The sequence below is a fragment of the Rhinolophus sinicus genome, chromosome 3, assembly GCF_057876585.1.
Source record: "Rhinolophus sinicus isolate RSI-liver-muscle chromosome 3, RSI-T2T, whole genome shotgun sequence".
NCBI lineage: Eukaryota > Metazoa > Chordata > Mammalia > Chiroptera > Rhinolophidae > Rhinolophus > Rhinolophus sinicus.
Window position 1 is genome coordinate 118308074 of NC_142503.1, and position 11916 is coordinate 118319989.

The 11916-nt window shown below is 36.6% G+C and overlaps 1 protein-coding gene across 3 annotated transcripts in view; it reads right to left on the minus strand.

Moving 5' to 3' along the window:
• The window catches only part of PRORP (protein only RNase P catalytic subunit), a 118302-nt gene that overhangs the window by 103937 nt on the left and 2449 nt on the right, over positions 1 to 11916 (minus strand). For all 3 annotated transcript variants that reach the window (XM_088796875.1, XM_019750448.3, XM_019750449.3), the window contains 2 exons: positions 10955 to 11002; positions 10349 to 10481 (listed from right to left, as the gene is read on the minus strand). In XM_088796875.1, the coding sequence (XP_088653001.1) occupies positions 10349 to 10481; positions 10955 to 11002 (181 nt within the window). The remainder of the gene's footprint in view (positions 1 to 10348; positions 10482 to 10954; positions 11003 to 11916) is intronic.

Here is an 11916-nt window from a genome sequence, read left to right on the forward strand (position 1 = left end):
TACCTGAGCAGTTAAATATGAAAAAAATAAATCTGACTGTAAATTAATGTTATTGTTAAGAACAAAGGAAAGTAAGAGGAAAAAATCTAATTCATATTAAACTAACACTATCCACATAGTCCCAAATTCACTTTTTGATCTTCACTGATGTCCTCTCAATTAGTTTCAAGTAGTTAGATCAGTGGTGTGTATGTATATTATTTGGAGTTCTGCTTTGTTCACTTAAAATTCACATATACAGCTCTCCCATCTTTAGCTATTATTACTAATCTGACTTAAAACAAAAATAACATAGATATTGTTCAGTTTAATAATAAAAGAAGCTCACCAAATCTGTAACCTGTAATCTGACCCGGCTACAGGACCTAAAAATTTTACATGTTACACTATTGCCATCTGCTGGCTGTGATGTCTAAGTACAGTCGAAGTACTTATGTCTAAGTAGACAAAAGCGTCAGAAAAGCTAAAAATTTACCTACCACTGAGATTTTTCTCCCAAAATTATCCTGAAGAAAAGAAGTTGCCATATATACATTAGGATTCTTCAAAATCTCATATTAGAAGCAGTGGTTCTCAACCCTGGCTGCACTTTAAAATCATCTGGAAGCTTTTGAAAACCCCGATGTCTGCGCCCCAAATCAAAGCAATTAAATTAGAATCTCTATTTTATAAAAATGAAAGGTAAGCCACAGACTGAGAGAAATGATCTGCAAAAGATATATCTGACATAAGATTTCTATTCAGAATACATAAACACTTACAACTCAACAATAGGAAAACAACCCAATTTTTTAAATGAGGAAAAGACCTGAATAGGCACTTCACCAAAAATATATGGATGGCAATTAAGCACATAAAAAATGCTCAACATCATCAATCTTTATGAAAATGTAAATTAAGACCACAATGAGGTACTACTTCACATCCATTAGAACAGCTAAAGATAAAGAGACTGACCATATTAAGTGCTGACCGAAAGTGGAGCAACTCTCAGACACTGCTGGTAGAAATGTAAAATGAAGACAACCACCTTGGAAAACAGTATGGTGGTTTCTTTAAAAAGGCTATATACACACACCTACCATTCATTAGACCGAGCCATTTCACTCCTAGATGTGTACCCAAAAGAAAGAAAAGTTGTAGTGGGTTGAATAGTGCCCCCTCTAAAATTCATGTCCACCTGGAATGTGACTTTATCTGGATGCAGATATAATTAGTTAAGCTGAGGTCATACTGGAATAAAATGGGCTCTAAACCCAATGACTGATGTCCTTATAATAAGCGATGACACACAGAGAAGGAAAGGCAGAGAGTGGAGTGATGCAGCTAAAAGCTGAGAAACACCAAGGATTTCCAGGAGCCGGGAGCTTCTGACACTAGAAAAAGGGAAGAAAGGATTCTTCCCTTGAGCCTTCAAAAGGAGCATGGCCCTGCCAACACCTTGATATTGGAATTCTAGCCTCTGGAACTATGAGAGAATGTCATTTTAGGCCACCGGTTTACGGTAATCTGTTACAGCCTCCCTAGGAAACAAATATAAAAGCACAAAGTACAAAGACTTGTATGGGAATGCTCTTATTAGCTTTATTTGTAATAACCCCACGCTGGAAATAACCCAAATGGCCATCAATAGGTGAATGAATTTACAAATTGTGGTATATCCACAAAATGGAACTCAGCAATAAAAATGAATAAATGATTGACACACAAAACATGAATGAAGTCTCAAGATAAATATATACAGTTGACCCTTGAACAATGCAGGATTTAGGAGTGCCAACCTTCTACACAGTCAAAAATCCACATACAACTTTTGATTTCCAAAAAACTTAACTATAGTTTCCACGGAGGTTTGATTCCAGGACCTCCTACAGATACCAAAATCCATGGATGCTCAAGTATCTCATATAAAATGGTGTGGAACAATGCATATAATTGGCCCTTTGCATCCACAGACTCACAACTGTTGACTGAAAATACTTTTTTTGATCCATGGCTAGTTGAATCTGCGGATGCGAAACCCAAGGACAAAGGAGGAACAACTGTATATTTATTGAAAAAAATCCATGTATAAACGGATCCACATATCTCAAAACCATGTTGAAATTTCAACTGTACTGAATAAGAGAAGACAAAAAAAATTATACAGTGGTACCTCGGTTTTCGAACATAATCTGTTAGGGAAGACCGAGTTCTGAAATGTTCGAAAACAGCTGACAGCTAGGCCTCAGGATCTTGCACTCAGCGGAAGACATGTGACATGTTCGACTTCTGAGGTGCTCGAAAATCGAAGCATTTACTTCCGGGTTTACAGCGTTCGTAAACCGAAATGTTCATCAACGGAGATGTTCAAAAACCGAGGTACTATTGTATATGATTTCATGGTGTTACCTGAGCAGGGGCAAGAATGGGGGTTAGGTACAGGAGGGAGTCATTACAAAGTAACAGGAGGAAACTTTTGGGGGTGATATATTCATTATCTTAACTGTGGTGATAGTTACACAGGGGTAGGGGTGTGTGTGTGTGTGTATCACCAAATTCATCAAGTTGAGGGGAAGACAGCAGAAAAGGAAGCACCAAAAATCTGTCTCTCCACCCACACAATTATACAGATAGAATCTATCTGATGTAACTATTAACTACAATGGTACCTCAGTTTTCAAACGTCTCCATTAACGAACATTTTGGTTTACAAATGCCATAAATTTTATGGATCTATGGTATCATTAGATAGCAAAATTCATGCTAAATTTGCAGTTTTAGGGATTGATTTTAAAGGTCTGGAACATATTAATCCATTTTGCATTACCTTCTATGGGGAAATTGTGCCTCACTTTTCGAACGTTTCAGAACTCGAACGGTCTTCCAGAATGGATTACGTTCGAAAACCAAGGTACCACTGTACTTTGAAACTCTGGAGTCTATAGAAGGCTTGCAATTTCCAGGGGAAGCCTTGGATTAATAATCGTGGCTAATTTCAGTCAGTCTTAGTTCTTAGCACAGCCAGCACAGCAGCTACTCATTCCAAGCCACATAGCAGACAGCTGCACGTGTGTTCCTGGAGCAGCTTGCACAGAGCTTACAAGAGCCAGCTGGGTAGGCAAAAAGGACGCTGTCCTCCAAATATCAGGGACCTGTGTGCTGATTGCTACTTTTAAGCACAGAGACAGAGGCACGACCACAAAGAAAATCTGAATACATCTAAATATAGTTAGGAAACTGAATCAGTAATCAAAAATCTAACCCCCCGCCTGCCAAAAAAAAAAAGTCCTAGACCTAATGTTTCACAGGTGAATTCTACTAAACACTTAAAGAAGAACTAATACCAATCTTTCTCAAACTTTTAAAAAAAATTGGAGAGAACACTTCCGAACTCCCGTGAGGCCAGCATTACCCTGATACCAAAGACAGAGAAAGACACTACAAGAAAACTACAGACCCAACCCCTTCTAAACAGTGATGCAAAAATCCTCAACAAAATATTAGCATGCAGAATTCAGCAGGATTTTAAAAGGATATCCTTTTACCAAGTGAAATTTATTCCTGGAATGCAAGGATGGTTCGATATATAAAAATCAATCAATATATATTATCAACAGAATGAAGGGAAAAAACTCATGATCACTCAATTGAAAAAGCATTTGACAAAATTCATGATAAAAACACTCAACAAACTAAGAATAGAAGAAAACTACCTCAATATAAAAGGAATATATGAAAAACCCACAGTGAACATTACACTCAATGGTGAAACATTAAAAGCTTTTCCTTTAAGATCAAGACAAAGGCAAGTATGCCCTGCTTTCAACACTTCTATTTAATATAGTACTGGAAGTTTTAGCCAGAGCAATTAAACAAGAAAAAAGAAAAAGAAGGCATCCAAATTAGAGGAGAAAACATAAATTATCTTTGTTTGCAGATGATATGATCTTACATGTAGAAAATCCTAAAGATTTTACACACAAAAACTGTTATAACTAGTAAATCAATTCAGCGAAGTAGCAGGATACAAAGTCAACACACAAAAATCAGCTGCATTTCTATAAACTAACAATGAACAATCTGGAAAGGAAATTATAAAAACAATTCTATTTACAATAGCATTGAAAAAAATGAAATGCTTAGGAATTAACTTAACAAAGGAGGTGAAAAACTTGTACAATCAAAGGTATAAAAAATTGCTGAAAGAAACTAAAGATAAATGGAAACATGTTCTACATTCATGGATTAGAAAATTTAGTATTATTAAAATGTCAATACCACCCATCGTGATCTACAGATTAAATGTAATCCCTATCAAAATCCCAATGACATTTTTTTGCAAAAAATTTAAAAAACCCATACTAAAATTCATACAGAATCTCAAGGGATCTTGAATAGCCAAAACAATCTTGGAGAAGAACAAAAGTAAATGACTCACATTTTCTGAATTCAAAACTTACTACAAAGCTACAGTAATCAAAACAATGTAGTACTGACATATAGACAAATGGGATAAAATTAATCCCAAACCGTCTCATGTACTGTCAAATTATTTTTGGTAAGGGTGACAAGATCATTAAAAGAGGAAAGAACAGTCTTTTCAACAAATGGTACTGGGAAAATTGGATATCCACATGCAAAACAATAAAGTTGGACCCTTACCTAAAATCATATACAAAAATTAACTGAAAATGGATCAAGGACCTAAATGTAAGACCTAAAACAATAAAACTTAGAAGAAAACACAGAACAAAAACTTCACAGCACTGGATTGAGCAACAATTTTCTTGGATATGACACCAAAGGCACAGGTAACAAAAGAAAAAAATTTAAGAACTGTACGTACTTCAAAATAATTTTTAAATTTTGTGCATCAAAAGACACTATCAATAGAGTAAAAAGGCAACCCACAGAATGGGAGAAAATATTTGCAAATCATATATGTGATAAGGGATTAATATCCAGAATATATAGAGAACAACTAAACAACAAAAATACTCAAAACCCAATTCAAAAATGGGCAAAGACTTGAGAAGACATTTCTCCAAAGGAGATATACGAACAGCCAATAAGCACATGAAAAGTTGCTCAACATAACTAATCACTGGAGAAATGCAAATCAAAACTACAATGAGATAACATGTCACCCATCTGTATAGCTACTATGAATAATAAAAACAGAAAACAAGTATTGGCAAGAATTGGAACCCTTGTGCACTGTCGGAATAAACATAAAATGGTATAGCTTCTGTGGAACACAGTTCTTCAAAATATTAAAAATAGATTTAGAATATGACCCAGCAATTCCATTTGAGTATATAGCCAAAGAACTGCAAGCAGGGTCTCAAAGAGATATCTGTACACTCATGTTCATAGCAGCATTAGTCACAATAGCTAAAACATAGAAACAGTAAGTGTCCACTGACAGATGGATAAACAAAATGTGATATATACATACAATGAAATATCATTCACCCTTAAAAAGGAAGAAAATTTTGCAATATGCTACAACATGGTTGAAACTTGAGTTCATATTAAATGAAATAAGCCAGTTAAAAAGACAAATACTGTATGATTCCGCTCATACGAGGAACTTACAGCAGTCAAAATCATAAAGAAGGAAGTATAATGGAGATTGCCAGGTGCTGAGAGGAGGGGAGACTGGGAAGTTATTGTTTAATGCGCACAGAGTTTCAGTTCTATAAGATGAAGAGTTGAGGATGGTAATGATGGCTGCCACCTGAATGTATTTAATACCACTGAACAGTTATACTTAAAACCAAAATCTCGGGGCGGGTATCAGTAGTATTTAAACATCTAAACTATTGTAGCCAGCAGCCAAGGTTGAGAACCACTTCATCAGAGGGTGCCATCTCGTTTACTTTGTTTTGAACAAGAGTTGTATTTGGTGAAAGCATATCGGCGTGAAACAATTTTGATAATGCTCATTGTAGGTGCTTATGGAGGTCGGTTGATTATAAGTTTGTTTTTTAAGTAGACAAAGAAACTCAACATGGATTTAGTACGTACTCCTTGGTTTACATCTTACACTCCCAAATTACAAGCAAGTCTTAAAAAAGCAATACTGAAGGCAAATCCAGCTATGGCCAGTACAAAATAATTTAAAATGCTGAACACAATATGGTTTTAATACAGATTTTCAATGAATGTTGTTATGGACTAAATTGGGGCCAGCCCAGAATACACATGTTGAAGTCCTCAACCCCAGGATGTGACTGTATGTGGAGATAAGTCCTATAAAACAGTGATTAAGGTAAAATGAGGTCATAAGGACCGGTCCCTAATCCAACCGGATTGCTGTCCTCATATGAAATGGAAATTTGGACACACAAGAGACAGCTGGGATACTCAAGCACAGGGGAAGGCTGTCTGAGGACAAAGCAAGAGGGAGGGCCGTCTGCAAGCCAAGGACAGAAGCCTTGGGAGAAACCAAACCTGCCCATCTTGCACTTCTAGCCTCCAGAACTGCACAAGTTTCTGTTATTTAAACTACCTGGTCTGTGGTATTTTGTTATGGTAGCCCCAGCAAATTAATACAAACAGTGAGCAAAAAAGATCAAGAAACACACACACACACACACACACACACACACACACACACACACCCCTACAAGATGAACCATCTGTGGGAAATGACAGTCTGGAGCTTTATCCTGGGCACATACCAAACCCCAATAGCCAGATCCTGGATCTGACTGGGTCCTAGGATGGCTATTCCTCTGAAATCTCAGCCTCAAATATTTCACAGGCTCTCTGACCTCAGCCTTCCAGTTTTCACTCTTTTACTCTCACTAACCTTTTCCTCTACCCCACACTGAGACTACCAGTGCCCTGAACCCTCCTGGGCAGTGCTCTCTGGCTTCTTTCCTTGCTTCCTCCCCGCACCCCCACCCTGCTCCATGGTCATCATGGTAACTACTCTGTCAGAACTCCCTTCACTTGGTCTCTATCATGTTGCTGCATCTAAGCAACAAACACACCCCCACACACGAAAAAAACCCGATTGCCACTCTCAGTTCCTTTATGCTTGCTCTTCAACCTCCATGAGCCTTCAGTCCACTGTTATCTCCAGTCTTCTAATCCGTGAGCTCCCACCCATCTTTACCTCTTTCCTATCAACTTTGATCTCATGGTCCATTAACTGAGCTACTCTTTCACCTACACCCTCACCTCGTTTTCCCTTTTCCCTGAACTGTACCATACTAGCAAATCCTGTACCATCCCATCCACCTGCCTTCTGTTTGTGTACCTGGATGGCTCAGGACTGCCCCAAATGGCTCACAGATGCTCTCCAGCCTCTGCTGGGGCTTCAGCACCATCCAGCAATACCTTCTCCAATCTGCTCACAAACTTCCAAGGCTTAGAACTCTCCTAAAGCTCCCTTAGACTGTCATTTCCTTCTCTCACCTTCAAATGACCAATCTGCCTCAGGCTCTTCAGAGAAATTAGAGGTCTAAATAAATGCTCCAATGTTTTGCTGCACCTACTTACTCAACATAGCCACTACCCTTAATCCCTTGCCTCTAGTCCCAGACAGAGTGGATTTTACTTCAACCCTCCAGCAGTGCTCTGGATCCATCCATGCCCCTTCTGCCTCACCAATACTACAGAAACTAAACCCTGACCCAGTCCAGCCATGTGCCTTTTGTCACTGCTCTTTGACCATGGATACGTTTATCCTGACCTTCCCCATCTTCAAAATGGTGATATTTTCAAAAAAGTGCTTCAAAAAAAGTACTTCAAAAAAGTGCTCAAAAACTGACTTGGAGGAAAGACTGATGGGGGTAGGGAGAGATGGAAATGACACATGAACTCCCACAGGCCAAATTTGGGACAATTTGAGCATCAAAAAGAATAATGATGGTAAGAGATTCTAACAGTTAATTTTTTTTAAATGTCCCTATGTCCTTACAAGTAATTAAAAAAATAAATAAAGCAAAAGGGAGAAAGCGGTGGAAAGGGAAAACTGTTATAGAATAATGCCAGCTAATAAATGCAGAAGAAACGAAATAACTAGAAAATCACCACTTTGCAACCTCCAAAGGTAGAGATCTCCATGATGCTAAAAACACTGAGTGAAGAGTTAATGGGTGACAGGATATATGCATAGTCTTGAAATGTTACCCCACAGATTACTTAATTTTTAATTACAAAAATTACAAAGGGAAAAATGACAAAGGGAAATTATAAAGGGAAAAATGTATCTTTACAACGGAGATGCCTGGCAGCTGCCTTCTTAATGTAGTGATCACATTTAGCCATCAGCCATAGTGAGCACAACCTGATATTATGTGGTCGCTGTGACTCAATAAGAAGCATAAAGCATCATCCAAGTAGTATAGCTAAATGCTTTTATATTAAATTAATAAAGAGAAAACAATCAGACAATTAGTCCTCAGTCTTGCTACTCAAAATGTGGTCCAAAGACCAGAATCACCTCACCTGGAAACTTGTTCAAAATACAGAATCTCAGGCCCCACTCAGGACAACTGAATCATAATTTGCATTTTAACCAGATCCTCAAGTGATTCATAGGTGAAAAGTGTAAGATGCCCTGGATAAGACCAACTACCCAGACTTTTCAGAAAAATCCATCTCATAAAAACAAAAAAAGGCAAGAGGAGACTGTTATGGTTTTAGAGAGACATAACAACCAAAAGCAGTGAGTGAACCTTGATTGAATACTGGATCAGAGGGGAAAAAATTATAAAATACATTATGGGGGCAACTGGAAAAATTTGAATACATACGTTTTATTAAATGACGCTGAATTAATGGTAAGGTTCTTAAATGTGATAATGGTATTTAATTACATAGAATTTTCTTATTCTTACAAATACTTGCTGAAACATTTAAGGCAACATGTCTACAACTTACTTTTAAAAGGTTCATAAAAACACATACTCGCATATAGCGAGAAAGCATATGTGCCATAATAACAACTCTAGATGAAGAGTATGTAGGTGTCCATTGGGCTACTTTTTTCATTTTTTTTCTTTAGATTGAAAATTTTACTAAATAAAAAACTGGAAGATGGAAAGAATATTCAATCAGTCTACAACAGAAATGATAAGGTTTTGGTAATGGCATAATTTGTACAACCTTGCATCTATCTTAATACTTACTTCAGAAGATACACAAAAGTGTTCAATAAATGTTTGCTAAAAGAAAGGAATTAGTCCTCAGTCTTGCTACTGAGAAAGAAATTTATTTAATTTATATTTCAGCTGGCAGAAATTCCTAAGGCATTAAAGAGCTGTTAAAACCAGTTGGCTGTCAGGTATATATGGAACTATGGATTGTCACTGTTACGTTTCATTCCATGAGAGGCAGTAGTGTAACGACAAAGGTTTCGGAGTCAGACTTAGATTTTATTAACAAGGTGCCCTTGGGCAGATTTAATCTCCCAAAGTCTTAAACACTCTCAGTAAAACAGAAATAAAATAGTACCATATAGGGTGGCTATAAAGATTAAATAAGATACAATGAATGTAAAGTACACAGCATCACTTAATAAATGTTAGCTATAATTTTATCAATAAAGTCAGCTAAAAGATATTCCACAAAATGAAGATAATGTTTTTATGGAGCAGATTTTGACTTTATTCTGAGGATTAAAGGTCTTCATGTGATCTAGGGGCATTTTCTGACACTTTTAAGTGAAAGTGAGAAGGCAGAACAATTTTCACTTCTTGTTTTTATTTGGTACCTTGAAGAAAAAGCATTCAGTGAGATGATGGGCAACCTTTCCCCAAGATAAAAGCATTTTATTATACTTCTTCAACTTAATCTTAATAAACCAGCATAAAGTACTGAAGATTAGCAAAATAAAGCTATTAAAAATGACTTAGAAAATCAAATTCAATACTAAGAAAACTTGGAAATGATTTTGTTAGGTTACATTAAACTCTCTTGACTAGAAAAATGAGAAGCCATGTTTTCACAGGAGTTTAACTGAACACCATTTTCTGGAAGCCCTTAAACAAAGAATAAGCATCTATCTTTTTGGCTTAAGTGCACATGTGCCCAGATGAAATAGAACTGACTTCAGTAGGTAGATGATAGTCTAACCCAATTATTCTATGAAATTCTAAAGCAATCTCTTCTAATGATTGGCAACTATGGCCTTTCATGAACAGTTTTACTGGAACAGTCATATTCGTTCATTTACATATTGTATGTGACTGTGTTCAGTACAACAGCTGAGGAGAAAAGTTGCAACAGAGACTGTATGGCTCACAAAGCTTAAAGTATTTACTATCTGGCCTTTTACAGAAAAAAACTGTCAACCCCTGCTCTAGAAAAGCAATCCAAGAATTTAATAAAATCTGAGGTCCAGACTCACCTGAGGTGTCGTCTTTCTGTATTGGTCACCTCCATCTATCACATCCCTCATGACTTTTCCCTTGAGAAATTCATACTCTTCTGGACTCAGGTGAATAGACTCTAAGTTTTTTCCACAGCCCAAACATTGACCACTGTAATTACAATGGTTTGTGTTAAATGGTATCCTAGAAAAGAACTTTTTCTAAAATGAATAATCTTACGACATGAGAAAATTGAAAGGTTAAAAAAAATATATATATATTATAACCTTTGTGATCATCACATGCGTATGATTTTTTTGTAAACCTGATAATATCACACATTAATGTGCCAGAAAACCCAAAAGAGTAGACTGCTGGGCATCCAGATAAAGTTTTTAAAGTTATTCCTAAAACACAACTAGGGGAAAACATCCCTGAGGCTTCACAGCAGACTCACAGCACATACAAGGAAAAACATTTTGAGCACTGAAAATTCTCCATATGTAAAATATGGCTTTTTTCTTGGGTTCTCTAATTCTTAATGATCTTATCGCTAAGGTATTCATAAAATTTTTTTTAAACAATAGCAATAAAACCTATTGAACCTGAATCAAACAAGTTAAAAATTAAATATTGGCCTTTACCTTTTCTGAATTGTGGTGAATTTTCCTTTCCATTGTTCTTCAGGAACACTACAAAAAAAGATTGCAAAATCAAATCGTCAGGTCAGATTCCTACAGAATCCAAAGTTTTCATTGTGTTTAGAAACTCGGTAGGCAAGAGCTCTGAAAAGTTCAGGATCCTTGCCTAGAATGGTTTAATTAGAAGAGTAGTTAATACACTGTAATGGGGCTAAGGAGCTGATGGTACCCTACTCTGGAGCTCCTTCTTCCGTTTGCTTCTCCTCTGGTCATCCAACCCTCATCTTCAAGTCTAAATCCACCTTCACATAGCTTCTCGGCCTTTTGGCTAAAATCTACCTTCACAGGACCTGTACAGAAAGCAGCTGACATTACCAGTGTAACCTCTAAATTAAACTTAACTCTAACATTTTCCAAAAAGCTGCCAGAGATTGTACTTGTCCAGAGTAATTTCTTGTCTTATACTACCATCTTATATCACTATTATTTAACTGTCAAGTATTACATTCCCAACTGTGAATGCCACCATAATAGATCTTACATCACAAGACATCTGCAGTGCCTAGTCTAAATGAAGTTATTCAAAACTACTTACTGATTTATTTGCTCGATTTATCCTTTCTTCTTTCCTCTTACGTATATTACCATGAGTCCTATTGATCCTTTTCTCCTTTCCCAAGTCTTAATTCAAGATCTCATCTCTCATTCAAACATACAATTGCCTCCAAACACGATCTCCCTGTTTTTCAATTTTAATCCTTTTCCAATCTTCTTTTTTCCTTCCTTTGGCAATTACCTCTCTAAAACTCCACTCCAAGACCAACACTCTTGATAACACAATAAAATCCAAACAAAATCCTTGGCATTCAAAGATTTTCACAATCAACAGCTCCTCTGTTGATGTTCAAAAAATTTGTTCAAGAAGAAAATTCAGCATGATTGCTACTTCAAAGTTCTGTGAAGAT